Source organism: Oryza glaberrima, chromosome 12, assembly GCF_000147395.1.
Source record: "Oryza glaberrima chromosome 12, OglaRS2, whole genome shotgun sequence".
NCBI classification, from domain to species: Eukaryota; Viridiplantae; Streptophyta; class Magnoliopsida; order Poales; family Poaceae; genus Oryza; species Oryza glaberrima.
The window spans coordinates 13,067,480-13,086,035 of record NC_068337.1 but is presented as its reverse complement, the minus strand read 5'-3'; the positions used below and the strand labels follow the sequence as shown (position 1 = coordinate 13,086,035).

The window sequence follows — 18,556 nt, the reverse complement described above, 5'->3', positions numbered from 1 at the left end:
CTGGAAATTTCAAATTTTGGAGGATTTGGAATCGTTGAGTAATTGTTCTCGAATGTGAAATTTTAGTCAAATAACTCCAATTAACAAAAGAAAGAATACTAGCACGGCATTAATTAATTTATTTAGTAATTAGGCCATTTTTATGAAGTTTTCTTTAAGCTATTTTACATGAATAAACACGAATTTGAATTTCTAAAATTAGGCAAATTTAAAAATTTAAAGAACGGGACGTGACACAACAAGTCGGATCAGCAACCGCCTCCCTCACCCGATCCACCACCGCATCGCAAGAGAGAGGGGAGAGAGGCAAGGTAAGGATAGGCAAAACTAAGGATTTGTTTTTTCTAGAACTTAGAATTAATAGATATACGAAGTATTTATAATCTTGATTAAACATAAATAAGTTCAACTAGAAGAAAGATCAAAATGATTTATAATATAAAATTAATTTGATTTAAAATTCTAAACTGATAATTGCAAATTGTAATTGATAGCATTGAGTCTTGTTTTCAACCTAAACCCTATAGGTCGTAAATAATTTTGAATTCATAAATATGAGTTTCATAAATTAATAGCTCCCTATTAATTTAATTCTAAAATTAATAATTTGAAAGTTATAAATGAAATGAAATCTTTTTTATCCTAAGCCGCTATAAATAACCAACATATTTAACTAATAATAATAACAATAACAATAATTATTATTATTATTATTATTAAAGCTCCTGAAAAGTGTATAATTAATATAGGTGTGTGTGTGTGTGTGTATAGGTATAGATAGATTTACAGCCCTCTAAATGTATGCATATGGACGTTAGGAATTATATTGTTCCCTCGGCATGCAACATGTCGTCGCTATATATAAACGAGCACATCTCGTCGTCCCTCGCCATTCGATCTCCTCAAGCGTTGGCATTCCCAAGTTGTTATCATTCAACAGCCTGGTATATATAGGGATCGACCGAAACAGCCATGGCGAACTGCCGCAGGAGGATGACCTCCCCTCTCTCGAGTTTGGTCGCCGTCCTCCTCATCGTCGTCGCCGTGCAGTCCCGAGGTATTCTAAGCTCAATCTGGTTTCTTCTATGAACTTGTACTGTATTTTCTGACGGATCGGATGACATTTAACTGACTATGTTGTGTGTATGCATGTATATCGATCAATTAACTAGCATGGGCGTTGGATCAGCTGGATGACATGGTGCCGATGAAGACGGCGAAGCCGGTGGTGGTGGCCATCGCCGGCGGCGGCGGCAGCGGCGTAGTAGGGACGTTGGCGGCGCCGTTGTGCCTGCAGTGCCGGTGCTGCTCGAAGGCGAACCCGAGCAACTGCCAGCTCACTAGCTGCAGCTCCACCTTCAACTGCGACCCTGCCGGCAAGTGCACCCTCGTCCAGCAGCGCTGCGGCTGCTAGCTGCATTCCTAGCTAGCCGGCGAGCCGAGCGTGAGCTAATGCATTGGATGCCAAAGATAGTTCTTGCTGAAAGTATAAGCATGTATATAGAGATTTAATTTATGTCATCAATAAATCTTGGCGTTAAACAAAGACATACTGATTAAAAAAATGTGGAACTTAATATAATAAATGCGTACAGGTGGTTCTGTTCTGGATGATCTCTGGACTCCAGTAAGGACGTGTTTGGTTCGTGGTGAAGGTTGGATAGGATATAGCCATCCATATTTACAGAGATATGGTGGTCCAGTTTTTTATTTGGTTGAGTGAATATCATAATCCAGTTTTTTTTCGTTAGGTACATGAGAATGGATTGAATGAAAAACAATAACATATTAATTAATAGTAAAATATGTTAATTATCATGACTATAGCCATTCTTTATACTAATTAACAACAAAATAAACTAATTATATCTAATCAACACTAATTTTGATAAGTTAATTACTAATTAACAACAAAATACATTAATTATTGTTAATCAATTACTAATGATCAAGATTAGCAAAGGTGGATATCCTCATCCGGCCGATACACTTATCTAGCATCTTCGTGGAATATTTCCTTTTCAGGTCGCCCTATCCACCCTTGTCCACCAACCAAACACACTCAAAAACTGGATCGTCATCTCCCATCTAGGGATATTCCTCCAACCAAATACACCCTAATAGGCGCACCAGGTATCACATGGACAGCTCACTGTATAGGATGTTGGACGATACGCCACGGGTGAGCAACATGGGCCGTGGTGAATGGACAGTGAGAAATCACGCGTAGTGCTTCCCAAAAATCTCATTCACCATTCACCCTTCTAGGACTTCAAAAGCGATAGTTCGATAGACCTGATCTCCTGATTACCAGTGCACGCCGACGAGTGAAATAGACTATAAATGATGATGAAATACAGAGATATCAGGGTATGTGATCAGAACACCGTCACGGTCTCCACAACTCGTATCTGAACCAGATAAGTCGCACATAATCATACCAAATTTTATGCCACTCTAATGCATGCACTGGGCAATCCGATGCACTCGCTAGACATTTCATTCGTTTCTACTACAAAACGAAGCCACGTATGTGTGAGCACAAAGAGTCAATTATTTTTTATGAGGCAAAGCTATCGAGCGCTCACTCCTTCCTAAACAATGTATATTCCCCATGTGTTAGTGTGTATGTGCAATAGGAAGCAGATCCTCTGACTTAACTGCACATGCAGTTGAGTCACTGATATATGGGTCCCACTTTGCTATGGCCCACATGTCAGTGATTCAACTGCACAGCAGTTAAGTCAGAGGATCCCTTTCCATGTGCAATGATATAGCAAAATACACCAAACTAGTACGCTAACCGCCTTTATTATTTACAAGCAAAGTGTCAGTGCATTCCAATAAAAAATACGAAAAAAGGTAGGAAAAGAAATAGAGCGTGGTTAGAAAACGGTCGAGACGAGGTGATTGTTGGGAAAATTGACTCTCAGTATGGAAACCGGGAGACAATCACACACGTTGCTTTTCCACCCATTACCCATGCGAGATTAACGCGATTAATTCATAGTTATTTCCATAATAACGCATTAACGTGATTGGTCATGCATGAACATTCCTTTTGGGATTACCCCCGATACCCACAGCGCCATATAAAAAGGGAACGCCAGCGTCGTGTCATGGTGACGATCGCTACACGATCATCTCGTTCTCGATAAACACTAACTAATCTCGATCCTTTACTAAGTGCTGAAGGGCCATCAAACGGCGGTACCATGCCAGTGCAGGTGGCACCCCGAAGGACGTCGCCATCTTGCAATTGATCGCCGGCAATCCCTACAGGATCAAGCCGGTGACCTTACCTACCCCGCTGCTACGACTACTTCCTCTACACTGAACACCGGAGCGGTTCGAGGAACTGCTATCTCTACATCCACTCCGGCCATCGGCAACCTTAGGACAACTACGGCATCCATGGCTTCCAATAATGGTCAGTCACCCTAAGTTTCTGTATTATGGTGATCATGTTAGGCTAAGCACTTATGATTTAGCCTCATGATCCCATCATCCCATTTAGAAGCCATAAGATGCATCTAAGCCTCTATTGAGTGTCGGTTTGATGCAAAATTTGGTTTCGATTTATGTTAGTTAGTCCTTAATTATCATCAGATTATGATTAGTTAGGTTCGATTAGGTTTTAATTTCGTGATGCCCATGACTAATTAAATTTGTGTCAACATTTTAAGATCGATTACTGCTTGCGTAGAAATTAGGAGGAGAATTGCAGCGGATAACCAAAATCTCTAATTTTCACAAATGCTAATTCGAGAAAATCCCCAAATTAGAACCCAAAAATTCCCCACAATCCCTGCAAATCCCTAAGAGGATAAGATTGATGTCTTACCGATTCCTCGAATCATAACGCGAGCACATCATCAGTACCGCTGTGCACGCAACCCGCCGTTGTCATGGATCGGCCTTGCGCCTACTCTCATGGGCCATGCAAGGTTGAGGCTCACCGTCATGTTTTGCCGCACGTGGACGACAATCGAGATTGCACTGTTGCGCTAGCATTAGCCTTGCTACGCACTCACCGTCACGATATTTGACCGGGGCTCCTACGGCATCAGTGTGTTGCACGAGCAACGGGTAACTCGGCCGGCCACGACCCCTTCGTTGCACGCTGCTGGGCACCACCATCACCGCGTCGCACATCGCCGGCACTCCGATGCCTCACCCGATTCGCCGCTGTTGTCGCCATTAGGAGTAGAAGAAAGGGGATTGGAAGAAAGGAAATGGGTTTTAGGGCTAGGGTTTTGGCCAATCGGCCATTTTGCTCAATCCAATATTATCTTTCATTTTGCTCTATGATGAAGTTTTACTCCTTGTCTGGAAATAATGATGTTTTAATTTATTTACATAGACAATATGCATAGCTTAAAGTGAAGAGAAACATTGTGGATAGAAGCACCACAAAACATAATCTCAAGAGACACACGACAAAGTCCAGTCGATACAAAGACTTGAACTATCTTCACAATCGCACACAATGATTATGAAGGATATAGCTTGAGAATGGCAAAACTCTCGCACAAAAGTTCCCATGTAGGAATTGGAAGATGAGAAAAGCATACTCACCACCAAAGCATGTGAGATTAATGTCCACACTAAGAAATCTAGGCTAAAGTAGACTATTTCATAGCCAACTTCTCTTGAAATTTAGAATCTTACAAATGAACATAGTACAAACAATCTCACATCGTCTGTTGGAACACAACAATGGCATATTTGTCGCGCGCACTGTCTGAGCGCCTCGCGCCAAACTTGTGCCATGCATCGGCATGAACCATGACGCGCGCAAGGGCCGCTACTAGCATCGCACACTAGATGTCATACTATGCACTGACTCGCAAACCCGCTATACCGAGCACTGGACGAATCATGCTACGCTAGCAACGTGCCATGCTACTTCGACCATGCGCCATAATTGCATCGGTTGTATACCTTGTGGTCGCTCCGACCATGCGCCATAATTGCATCGGTTGTATACCTTGTGGTCGCTTTGGTCGCGCATACCACCGAACCTTCGATGTGCATCAAACTGAGCATTACATTAATTCCCACATATCTTGAAAGGTATGCTCGAAAAAGAAACTGTAATACTCACATACATATTTAGTCCTTTGAAAGGATCATCCGATACATAATGCGCTTATGAAATAGCTGCAATTGTGTCTATTTGACACTACGCTCTTCCCAAACCAATCTAGCAAGATCACACATATTGGCACCTGCACAATGAGAAAAAGCACTAGGTACTGGAAATTGGTAATGAAACCTATTATGGGCAATATTCTCTTCATACAACAAAAGCTCATTGGCATTGACCTATGGTTGAAAATCAACCCGCAAGTTGACCTATAGTTGATAATGAATGGCTAAAGATATTTTTGGATTGAGCATTCGCATACAAGTATTAAAAGCCCCAAACCAAGATGATGATCCGAATATCATCATATAAAAAATAAAAGCTCACTCTTTTGGAACGAGTTTGAGATAAAATTGGGAGAAACCTATGTTGCTTAGGCCTGTAAGCCTACAACATGTGAAGAGTGAACCATACTATGTTAGAATATGAAAATACATAAGTTCCATGGACATAGTTCGCCATTTCTAGCAAGTAACATGGTTCTAACTTTGTCCAAACCCCAAAATCATTATTAAGAAGATAATGATATGTGTGTCGCATCAGCACTGATAGACTATACAAACTCTACAAGTCATAGACATGCAAGATTTGACCGTTGGAACATCACTCGCACTATGTCTGAAAAAAAATGATACACGCAACGAGTTTTGATGGTTCACACTTAAAAGAGATGCAAAATATAGGGGGATATTTTGCATGTCTATTAACAAAAGCTTGATCTGAATAATCAAGTACCCAAAACCAATTACAAAAATCAAAGCAATAATTTGGATAGATTGTACTCTTTTTCTCTTGGATAAGTTTTCCTGTAGTTTCTTATCAAGGGTTTTAATGAGGCAATTCGTGCGACATACTCCCTTCGTACTCGTAAAGGAAGTTGTTTTAGACAGCGACATGGTCTATAGAACACAACTTTGACTTCTTGTTTCTATAAAAATATTTATTGAAAAGTGATATATGTATACTTTTATGAAGGTATTTTTCAAGATAAATCTATCGATATAATTTTTACATTTTCAAACTCAATAACTTGAGAGTTATTTATGATTTATATTCCTAAGGTTTGACTTAAACATTGTACTAAATGACTTCCTTTACGAGTACGGAGGGAGTATATGCGTACGCTATGTACTGTTTCTCCAATTTTTCCGACTGGGTTTTTTTAAAGCTTTAATAGGGCATAGACATCACACGGTGAGTGTCAAGGGGGAGTCCATGAAGGCCTAGTCCAAATACACTAATTGGACCCATTACCGAACCTTGCATATTTGCGAATGCATTATATAAAAAGAGGAGGGGCCAGTCATTTGTACACTTGGTGAATGGATTGAATAAGACGAGAGTCTCACCTCTAGACTTTGTATCTCCACTTTATACACTAAATTATACAACCTTGTTGGACTACTCTGTAGCATGGGGTTATATAATATGTTGAAAAAAGGAAAAAATAGATGAAATTATTAAATTAAATGGATAATAGTTGTACTTATTTAAGACAAACGGTACGTGAAAAAAAATAAATCTACGCCGAAAATAGCTACTCCCTCATTGCTTTCTACTACGCCGTTTGCGCCGTTGCATACTCTCCTTCACGTCCCTCCCTGTCTCCCTATTTGCCAATTTGCCACAGCATACAAAACTCGAACCACGACGAGAGACCGACCAGTGGGCCCCACACGAAAACCAGAGAGCCACGTCACCGATCCGCCGTCTCCGTCTTCGCGCGCACCTCCCTCCCTCCCTCCCAAACCGAAAACTCCGCCCGTCTTCCCGCCGCTTCCGGATCCACCGAAATCCCCGACGCGCATCCTCCGCCGTCCGTCCCATCGCATCCGACGGCCCACGTCCACGATCCGCGTGATCGCCTCCCATTGGCTAGCCACCCGCACCCACCCCCCAAAACCAACCCTATATATATCTCTCTCTCTCGCCCCCGACCACCAACATCGTCTCATCCGCCGCCTCCCCTCGCCTCGCCGCGCGCTTCCTCCGCCTCCGCCGCCGCGTCGATCTCGCTCGCGCAGCCGGTTTCTTCTCTCGTTGGTGGGTGGGGGATAGGATGGCGGGACGCGGGAAGGCAATCGGCGCCGGGGCCGCGAAGAAGGCGACATCGAGGAGCTCCAAGGCCGGGCTGCAGTTCCCCGTCGGGAGGATCGCCAGGTTCCTCAAGGCCGGCAAGTACGCCGAGCGCGTCGGCGCCGGCGCCCCCGTCTACCTCGCCGCCGTCCTCGAGTACCTCGCCGCCGAGGTATTCGCTCCTGTACCCACCCGTTATCGGATTGGATCTGATTTGATGGCGATTGATTTGGGGATCTAGGTCGCCATTGCCTCCGTGTTCTTGGATCCGTTCGATATGCGATATTGCCGCGAATCCGTGGGGATTGGGTCTCTTGTGGGGATCGAATTTGTGATACACTAGATTAAATTTGGCCTTGTGGTGGTGTTCGTCAGGTGCTGGAGCTCGCCGGGAACGCGGCGAGGGACAACAAGAAGACCCGCATTGTGCCGCGCCACATCCAGCTCGCGGTGCGCAACGACGAGGAGCTCACCAAGCTGCTCGGCGGCGCCACCATCGCCAGCGGCGGCGTCATGCCCAACATCCACCAGCACCTCCTCCCCAAGAAGGCCGGGTCATCCAAGGCGTCCCACGCCGACGACGACGACAACTGAGCCCCCTTCCTCCGCCGCCGCCGCCTGCATTCGTCATCTTGTCTTATGCACTAGTAGGATATTTAGCTGTTTATTTTGGATTCACCAAGGTGTGTTGTTGCGTTAAGCAGTAGGAAGAAACAAGAAAAAAATTGCTTAGTTCTTGGTTTGTTTTGGTGGCCTGATTGATGGCTGTGAATATGGTGAAATTTTTGGCTATTTATCTCAGATGTAATCCCGGCGATGATCTTGCTGTGTTTGGCACTTGAGTGGTTGAAGAAACGAGGAACAAACTGAAACTAAAACTTTGAATCGTCATCATCTGAGCATTGACCACTGAGTTCTTGTTGCGCTTAACATCCTATTTGCTTGGGTGTTTTGAGCGATCTGTTAAATGTTTTCTTAACATTGGACAGGGATTAGTTTCTCTGCATCTGTTATGTTATCAATCCCTGCCATGGCCATCTGTTATTTTGCGCTCCATTGTAGTTTTGTTAGGATTGCGCTGTGTTTATGTCATCCTTTTGATGATTTTGTCAAAAATCTGATGTTGAAATTTCCGGTTTGATTTGAACTGATTTTCTCCGAATTGAGGGGCAGAAGTTGTTTGAGTCTTGTCCTGACTGATATTGGATTGAAGTCAGACTAATTTGATTTGGTTGTCAATTTCGTGTCTTCGTTCGAGTGTGCCATGAAAAAAACATGACCCAGTTCATGAATTGTGGGTCATGTTGAATTCAGCTATCCCATTTTTGGTGGAAACGCTCCATGTTTGGGCAGCTGTTCCTATAAGGTAACCCAGCTTGGGCAGCTGTTCTTGTATGTTGTATCCATTTTTTGGGATAAGTACAAGTTTGCGCGGGCAGTGGCGAAATTTTTATGATGACGAAGAGAGTGCCAAGGCGGAAAGATGAAGTTTTCAATGAATATAAACGGCTGAAAAATTTCATACTTTTTTATACAAACTTGCCATCCCATTTATACATATATTATGATCGGGATGGCTGTTCGATTATTTCTTCAAACTCCTTGCACACTTTTGTAGCATTAGAAGGAAAAGAAGCTTATGGCAGTAGGCCGCGGGCCGCCTCACTGAAACAGGCGGAAGCCCAGGATGCAGCCCAATAGTACTCGCGCAGCAGGCCTCACGGTACAAGGTACGGCTGGCTGACGTGGCGTGCGATCACACGGTTCGCCATTTTTCCGGCCCACCCATTGCTTCTGCTTTTCATTTTGGAATAAGTTCAGTTTAGTTCTCTCAATTTGTCCTTCAGACTGAAATTTGTCATGCTGGTATTTCTATCATGAATACCTGGTATTGTGACATCCCTTAACTCACAAAACCATGTCAACTTGATCTCTCGAAAATATTGTGACCGGTTTTAGCTAACATAACAAGTGTGACCCACGTGGATCTCACATGTCAGTGGGCCATCTATTCTTCATCCTGGGCCGAGGCTAGTCGGGCCAGCACGACCCGACCTACATACCGGGCTGGGCCGTGCTTGCATACGGGTTGCACGCATGACCCAATAAGTCTCGGGTCGTGCTGGGCCAGCCCGAAGGCACAATAGTCCATCGTGCTTCTTCATATAATAAGTCTATTTTTCTGTCCTCATCTCTTTATGTTGTGTCTTATGTGGCTGGAATAAGTCTATTTTGTATCCCTCTCTTTATGCCATCCCTTATATATTTTATTTGAGTCTATTTTGGATCCGTCAACTATTTTTCTCGACTGTGCCGTGCCGTGCCGGGCCAGCCCAAAGGCACGATAGTCCATCGTGCTCCTCCATATAATAAGTCTATTTTTTGTCCTCATCTCTTTATGTTGTGTCTCATGTGGCTAGAATAAGTCTATTTTTTATCCCTCTCTTTAGGCCATGCCTTACATATTTGATTTGAGTCTATTTTGGGTCCCTTAACTATTTTTCTTCGACCGTGCCATGCCGTGCCGAGCCAACCCACCCTGCCAAGGCATCGGCTCAAGCACGGGTCCAACACCAATCGTGCCATGCCGTGCTTGGGCTAGGCTAAATGGCTGTTCGTGGGCTGGGCGTCGGGCCTCGGATTTTATAGCCTTCTAAACCATCCTCTGCCTCTCCCTCTTCGCTCTCTCTTCCCCATCTCTCGAGAACACGGTGAGGAGATGGGTAGCGACCGACGCGCGGTGGCTGGCGAAGGCAACGACGAATCGTCCTGCGCTCAACATGTCGGTGAGGGTGGGTTTTTGCAAGACGAGGAGGGAATCCACGGCATATCGGACAGACGGCGTGGTCACCACACCCGCGACACGGTGCCGTGGTGGATGTCCATGCACAGCTCCCGCCACACCAGCTCGAGCGTTTGGAGCGCGACCACGACGGTGGATGTCCGCGGCGGACCCCGACCTCGATTGCTTGATCCTTACAGCACATCGTCGGCGACGATACCTCCCCCATCCTCACAGCCAAGCCCATCACCACGGTCTCCAAAGGGTTGGTTGGTTAATTGGTGGTAGTAGCAAAGCCCATGGCCGCCGGTGATCAGCTTGTTCAAGCTCATGCTCGTGGTGTGCCTCTGTGTGCAGCACTGGCACGACGCAGGGGAAGGGCAAAGTACCTGTTAGAATATGGTAGTTGAGTCATATTAGAATATGTTAGAATATGGTAGTTGAGTCATATTAGAATATGATTGATTTGTGTTGACTCTTTCCATATCTCTAGTCCTTCCTTATCTCCTCCCTATATACTCCTATATATCCCTAAGACTCAATATAATTGTTCCACGTTACGCAATATATCTCTCATAAATTATCTAACCTGGTATCAGAGCGGGCGACCTAGGGCCGCTGCTCATCGCTTCCGCCGCCGTCGCCCTTGGGAGGCGATCTCACTCCCGGGGTCGGCCACCTGGGATCGATTTTGATCTCGGCCGGGGCCTCCTTCGTCGAGCGTGCATCGGTGTCGTCATCATCCTAGGGGAGATCGATCTCCTCAGGCGTTTTCGTCGTCTTCGTGTCATCATGTATGCAGCAGCTAGCAGATCGCATCTACCTCCATGGCCGAGCACCGTCGTCCACGTCGTCAACAGGAGCCAGCGTCGACCCCCCCACTGGGGGGATGGGCCCCTCGCCGGCGCCCGCCTCTCCACCAGCCGGCCTCGAGCTCCTCAGACACGGCCGGCGCCGCCGGTCGCCGGATCTCCTTCGCGCCTCGGCAACTCCACCCTCCGCCGCCGGCGCGCCTCCTCGTCCCCATCTCGGGTCGCTGCCAGCAGGGGCCCGTGCTCTTCCACAACCTCCGTGTGTGGCGCTGGTCGTCGTCGGGTCGCCGGCGCTGCCCTGCGGTCATCCGCGTCGCGCGCTGGATCCCCCGCTCTTCACGGCGCCGAGGTCCACGGGCTGCCGTCCACCGGGTTCCCCCTGTAGACGCCGGTGTCCTAACATGGGGGGCCCACGGCCGTCACCGCCCGCTGCCGGAGGGAGTGCGCGGCTGAACCAGAGATCCCGTCGGGCCAGCACGCCATCCGGCCTAGGGTCTCTCGTCACTACTCGCTCTCTCTGCAGTCTGCCCATCTGTTTCTCTTTCCTGTCATCTTGCACATGGTTAGCAAACAGAAGAGAGAGAAAGAGATACAAGATGGGTGCAGACTGTAGAGGGCTCGTTGGCCGGCATGCATTGAGGGTTCTGGTCTTCTAGACATGGTGTTACCGTGCTGTTGCTGCTGCTGTACCTTTTTTTCCCCTCCCGTTCAGAGAGCGGGTTCGCGTCGCTCACCGCCTCGTCGACATCTGCGCGTCTCTGACATCGGCATCGACTCTGCTTCGACTACATCGTTCCGCCCCGTGCATCGACGGACTGATCACCCGTTCAATCGCCCGGCTACGACGACACCTTGCAACCGATCGTCATCGAGCACGTGTCTACGCCATCAAGCTTCGGGTTGCCGCTGTGTCGCCCCCTTGGGCTACAGTGCCGCCGCCCGTGGTCCACCTCCACTGGTTGTTGGAACGCTGAGAGGCGCCCTACTCAGTGTGGCCTCACCGCCGATGGAGTTCTCGCCGCTGCATCGACATGGAGATGTAGCTGTGTTGTCCTCTTGACCGCAGTTTCGCCGCTCTCGTCGTCTTCCTCGCCGTTCGTGCATCGACAACCTCGTTGTCTGCACTGGTCATCGTCAGCTGCTTAGGGTCTTCTTCCTCTACTTCGAGCATCGCTGCCACATCTCCAAGCTGCCACTGTCACCGCTCTAGGCCTGTGGTCCAGCTACCTCTACATGGCTACCAACATCGCCGTCTAGGCCGTTAGTCCCGCTACTTCGCCTTCTACTTCGTCCAGCATGACTCATTGCCAGCGTTGCCGTATCTTCTTCGACTACACTTTGCTCTTCTCCGGCAACCGCGTATTGCTCCGGCAATTCTCCTTCTACGCCGTTCTCTTCCCGGAGGCCTTCTCTGCTAGTCTCCTCCGACATTGGCGTCTGATTTATGGTGGTCCCCTACCTTGCCCGCACGGTATTGGCAACACCGTTGCGCGCGTTTGTCTCGAGTTGTCCCGGGGTCTGGCAAACCCTGTGGGATGTCTCGTCCTTCACGGTTCGACTACATCAGCTCTTCGGCGTCATCTACCCCAACGACTGCCGCGATCGCGTCACCATCATCGTCTCCAGCGTGTCCTCGCGCACCTTGGTCCACGACGCCCTCCCGTGCGTCCACGACCACTCTACGGCGCCCCATGCACGCTCTACGGCTCGGCTACCTCGACATCAGCTTCCCGACTTCGGCTACATTGACCACGGCTACTCTACACACGGCTTCATCGACCACGGCTCCCTCGCACCCTTCGTTTTGGCTTTGTCACAATGGCACAAAGGGCTATCATCCGTATTGAGCACTCTTGCCAGTTTCTTCTTCAGTCCAAGTGTCCGCGTTGCTTACGCTTAGACTGCGGGGGGATGTTAGAGTATATGGTACCTGAGTCATATTAGGATATGATTGATTTGTGTTGACTCCTTCCATATCTGTAGTCTTTCCTTATCTTCTCCCCATGTACTCCTATATATACTAGCCCCCTGAGACTCAATATAATTGTCGCACGTTACCCAGTATATCTCTTATATATTATCCAACAGTACCTGCTGTTAAATGACGAGCTCGTCTGATCGTTGATGTGGTTTTACCGAACATCCACCATCTTGTTCATGAACAGGTGGGTACCACACATCTCGCCAGCCGGTGACGACCATGGGCAGCCTCACGGCCGTGGCGATGTCGATCAACCTGCTCCGCAGTGAGGAGTTGACGGCGACGGTGCGTGGTGGCTCACGGTTGCAAATCTGCAGCCCCACAAGGTGGTCCTCTCCAACTTCGAGGATCGAGTCGCTCTACAGCCTCGGTTCCACCTACTGTATGGCTTGCTCTTCGCTGACGAGGTTAATAAGCTTGTGTCCTCCTAGTAAGTGCACACCGTTGTGGCCGCGCTCCAGACGCTCGAGCTGGTGTGGCGGGAGCTGTGCGCGGACATCCTCCACCCGGGCGATGCAGAATCAGGTCGGGCGGTGGCCGGGGCCGGCCGGCACCAACCAGGGCCGGTCCTGACTTTTCAGGGCCCAGCGCAAAACTAAATTTAGAGGCCCTTATCATATTATATAATAATATTCAATAGATACATATACTGAATTAATGCTGGATTTAAATTGCAGTCAGAAATAATATTTATATTAACAGGTAAAATCCAATGGCTATTTACATATTAACAACACATACGACTATACATCAATGCACGGGCACATGGCTATTTACATATTAACAGATAAAATCACAAAGGTACAATATTTCAATTTTTCATTTGACGATTGGTTAACTGCCAAAGCTTGTATAGCAAACTCTCTAATCTGACTATACATAACGGAAGCAGGCAAAGCTAATCCAGCTGCTATACCATGTAAATGCACAAGTGCATAGGATCCAAGCTAATAGTAATACCTGAAACAGGAGGCGGCAGGCGGCTGCAGCAGTGGCTGCGGCGCCGGGCCCTCACGGAGTCACGGCTGCACCTTGTGCCCTACTGCCATCGACCATCGTGCGGAGCAGTGGAAGGAAAATGGGAAGCCGGCCACCGTTGTGCTGATGCGTGGCCTTGCGCCATTGCGCCGCGTGAATTCGACGCCGTGAGGAGGAGAAGATCAGAAGACGTGGGCGGTGGCAATCGCGACATCGTGTTCTATTCGCCTTCCGCTTGTGGCTTTCGCGCACAACGCGTTTGTTCGCCTTTGTGCTGGGCCTGAGGATGCCTGGGGTTCGGGACGGGAGGCCCCCCCACCCCAGAAGGGGGGGGGGGGGGTGCTCTGGGGTGGCCATGCTGTGGTATGCATATGATGTTTGTCTTGACGTACAAACATAGGTTTAAAGACCACGCCTTTCCTGTTTCGTAGTCAATAAGAAGTAGCTAAGCAATTACTAAAATTTCGAATTCACTTCTATATTATGTCAAAAGGCCTGATACAGGCATGTAATTTCACCCAAAACTATCTACAATACACAAACTGCTACTTTGATATTGATACATTCTTTCTTAAAAAACGGTAATCTTCGAGTTACACACAAATGTACAGTGCTCATTGATTTCAAAAGCAAGTAGAAGTTTTGCATTCCACTTTCTAAGTAGAACCTTAATATTATTTTTTTAGATAATGGAATATAATATTCCGGCCTTTGCTCAAAAAGAACTACAGCCAATTATTACAAAGATCCACTCCAGAAGAGAGTGTAGTTCAAGACAAGTTGAACACACCAAACAAGAGAAGAGAGGACCCAAGCTGAGAAAAGCAAAACAAAATGTGGAGCTAGAAGGCCTCGTCCAGGCCTAGGACTGAAGTTCGAAGCCAATGCATAGACCAATGACAATATCCTTGCACGAAGAGATTTCTCCAAAGCGGTGCCCCCAAGGAGGATGTGACGTGGATCGCCGCCACCGCTCGTTCGGAACCGAAGCAAGGTTTTCACCCGGAGAATATGGTAGGGAAAGGAAAGGGGTATGCTAAAACAACGCCTCCAAGGAGGGGAACGACGCCAAACGGCGTCGCCGTTGTCAGCCGGCCAAATGGCTCGGCAAGGCTTTCGTCCACGATTCCCTGTCCAAACCCACACCACTAATCCGCACAAGAAGGATTGTCGTCGGTCAACAACATTGTCCCTTCAGCGATTCGGCCAAGGCCACCGCCCACAATTGTTTCCGCCGTCGACGGCGCGCCCGCACCCGGACTCCTCCTTCCCCGTCGCCAGACCCCTTCCCCGCCTCCACATACTGCCGCCGCCGACGACGCACCGTCAGCCGGATGATGGCCTTCAACCATCGCCGCCATAGGTACCATCGTCGACAGCCGCCACCGCCACTGCCACAGCCACCACCGTCGCCAGCTGCCACCGTCAGCCACCATCGCCACCGCCACCGCCACCGCCACGGACACCCCCGTTTAGCCACCACCGTCCAACCGCCACCGTCGCTAGCTAGCACCGCCAGACGCCAGCCGTCCAGATCCGACCGGGGTGGCGCGGATCGGACGTGCAGCGCGAAGCGCGGGTCGCCGGCATCATGGAGGAAGGTGTCACGGGCACGGCGTTCACAACCGGAGCATTGACGAGGGCGCCGCGCCTCCCTCGTGGCGGCGAGGTTCTTGACGAGGGCCGGCGTCGCGGCACGTGCCGCAGTCCGCTGCCGTCTTCGCTAACTTCGTCGCCGCCACATCCGCCACCATCGCCGCCGCTAGCCACCCCCCTGCCAGGTCCGCGGAGTGGCGCCGGCGTCGACCGAGCCCATCGCCGATCACCCCGGCCAAGCGGGGAGACCAAATCTGGCGACGCCGTCGCCCGTCGCTAGAGCCGCGGAGAGCCGACCGAGCACCCCACCGCCGCGCCCAACGCCGCGCCATTCCCTCGCCACGACCTCGCCGTCCCGCCGCCATCGTCGCCACGCCCGCGCGGGGGCGAGGTGGAGCCGAGGAGGATGGCCCCGCCGCCGCCATCCCAGTGCGTCGCCTGGCTTTGCCGGCGATGAGCTCCGGCGGCGGCGAAGCACGGAGGAGGGAGGAGGAGGGGCGGCGGCGGAGGCTAGGGTCTTTCCGCTATTCGCTAATTTGATATAATGGAGTAAAACTCTGGTTATTATTACTGAAAATTAATTTAGATCCTAGATAATAAGTGATTATAAATGTTGTATTGCATATGTCATATCTTCTTGGTTCTAGTATTTTTTTCCATGGTCAGCACTCAGCAGATGCGAGGGCTTACTATTAAGAAGACCAAGCATTAAGCATTACTACGTGCTTACTACGAGCACATAGTGAAACAATTTAAGAACCTGAAGATCTTCAACAACCATTTAACTTAAAAATGTATATTTATTTCTATAGGCCTAAACTCGTGATAAATGTTACATTGTTTTGCATGATCGACAGGTACAAAACCGGACATCTCAATCGGGCTATCCGTGACGGAGGCGAGCGGCCTGCTGAAACATGAAGGAGCACAATGACTCAATTAAAGTGGCACGTGAGAAGATGAACATACTGAAAGATTTTAACAGCGAGTGGTCGAATCCAAATTAACAATGTATTCAACTTCGACAAGGACGAAGGAATTCATGTACAACCGGCTGTGTTTAGTTCAGCGCAAAGTTTAAATTTTGGTTGAAATTGGAGATGATGTGACTGAAAAGTTGTTTGTGTATGACAGGTTAATGTGATGGAAAAGGACTGAAGTTTTGATCTAAACTTTAAATCTAAACACAGCCAAGAGGACAACTTCACAAATTGCCGCAATCTCAAGGATACCATCCATTCGTTGCTGACAGAGCCATTCATGGTCCACATTTAGTATTGGCAATTAACAATTAGTTGTATGTCCAGTTGATAGTATAATGTGATATTAGCTCATCCTTATGAACCCATGGGGTATTTTAGTTAGTGTGTATATAGTAATTTTGGTTGGGTTGATGAGCCTGAATGGGAGATGGCCGCTTGATTTTCTGTGTTGTTTGGTTGGATGGCATGGTGGATGGGGCGGCCCAGAATAGGTAATATTACCTTAATATGCTAGATGAGTGTATCCGGTCGATTTGGCTGGATGAAGCCATCCAGTTTTGATCTGGGTGATGTGTCCTGTTTTGATTGGCTGTGGTTGGTTTGATTTTCTGTTAAGCAAGCTCCAAATGATTTTTTGTCCTAAACCGTTTATCTAATTTATAATTTGATTACACCATTATATTTGTTATAACTAAATCTTTAAAATAATATCTCGGATGATTATATTTTGATAAAAAATAATATATGACAAATAGGTCTCACTAACTTTTGGCTTTTTCCATCCATGCTACATCCTCCAATCAAACAAAAAATTGGATCGCCATATCCATATAAACCAAACAAAAAAATTGGATCGCTATATTCAATAAAATATGGATGGCCATATCCCATCTATGCATGCATGACCGTGAACCAAACCCACCCTAAGTGTCATATGGGGTATTCTTGAATATAATCTCCATTTTGGATATCAACTACTGTGTATTTTAGTAATTAATCATTGTCCTTGGTTGATCACATTATTGGATGTCCCTTTTTCTCATATAAATGAAGAGTAAATATTCTGACCTATATATATACATCCAGTATATATCCGACCATTATTAAAACAAAGGAACGCAATTGTTGTGTGAGAAACCAAACTGGTTTGTTGTTCGTGTGGACACTGGACAGAGCTGTTGACTGATCGATGGTGGTGCCATTTCAAACTTGGCAAAAGTAGGTGACACGGTAGTTGAATGTTTTGTACGTACTGGCCGGCTGCTGGGGCCATGAACGTGCCACTGCCACGCCATCATCAAACCCGTTTCTCTCATTTTCTTTTTGGAGGTTTCGTTTTCTCTTGGTCAACATTAATCCGCTCGATCGCCACGTGATCCTGTTGTCTTAATTACTCGAGGCTTTGATCAAACAGCTTGACCAGCAACGTAGATGTGGCATATGTATGCATGCTCGTAAACAGTCAGATCCACCTTGGCAAGCTATAATCCTGATCCAAACCTGCCTCTGGAACTCTATTATAAATACGTGCCTTGTATCGGTGCTCTCGGTGAACTCTACAAGTCATTTTGTCGCCATCAGCTTCTTTCATCACCAACTCTCGATCAGACCGTAAGTGGAGTACCTTTTAATTCCTCAGTTTATACTGCCTCTGTTTCCTTTTAAATAAACTAATTAACCAATGCAACACCGTTCATTAAAGAATGGAGGAAGTATATTTTGTTCTTGTGTGTGTATAAATAGCTAGAAGTTACTCCCTCCGTATTTTAATGTATGACGCTGTTGACTTTTTAATCAACGTTTGACCATTTATCTTATTCAAAAAATTTATGTTGTTATCATTTATTTTATCGTGACTTGATTTATTATCAATTGTTCTTTAAGCATGATATAAATATTTTTATATTTACATAAAAAATTTTGAATAAGACGAATGGTCAAACGTTGATTAAAAAGTCAATGGCGTCATACATTAAAAGACGGAGGGAGTATTTAACTACCTTTTAAGGCATTTAACTTATCTATCCACATGCAGGCAGAGACGAGGGGAAGATGAGCTCGTCGGCGGAACCGGAGTGTGCCGGCGGCAAGACGTCGTGGCCGGAGGTGGTTGGGCTGAGCATAGAGGAGGCCAAGAAGGTGATTCTCAAGGACAAGCCCGACGCCGACATCGTCGTGCTGCCATTCGGCACGGCTGTG

The 18,556-nt window shown here is 47.4% G+C and overlaps 2 protein-coding genes across 2 annotated transcripts; both read left to right on the top strand.

The window, feature by feature from the left end:
- Positions 1-972: 972 nt before the first annotated feature.
- On the top strand, positions 973-1,414 carry LOC127756981 (uncharacterized). The gene is made up of 2 exons (XM_052282369.1): positions 973-1,057; positions 1,173-1,414. The coding sequence occupies exons 1-2, from the start codon at positions 973-975 to the stop codon at positions 1,412-1,414; spliced, it is 327 nt and encodes a 108-aa protein (XP_052138329.1).
- Positions 1,415-7,093: 5,679 nt separating this feature from the next.
- LOC127756188 (probable histone H2A.7) lies at positions 7,094-8,116 on the top strand. The gene is made up of 2 exons (XM_052281580.1): positions 7,094-7,397; positions 7,601-8,116. The coding sequence occupies exons 1-2, from the start codon at positions 7,209-7,211 to the stop codon at positions 7,817-7,819; spliced, it is 408 nt and encodes a 135-aa protein (XP_052137540.1). The 5' UTR covers positions 7,094-7,208; the 3' UTR covers positions 7,820-8,116.
- The last annotated feature ends 10,440 nt before the right edge of the window (positions 8,117-18,556 follow it).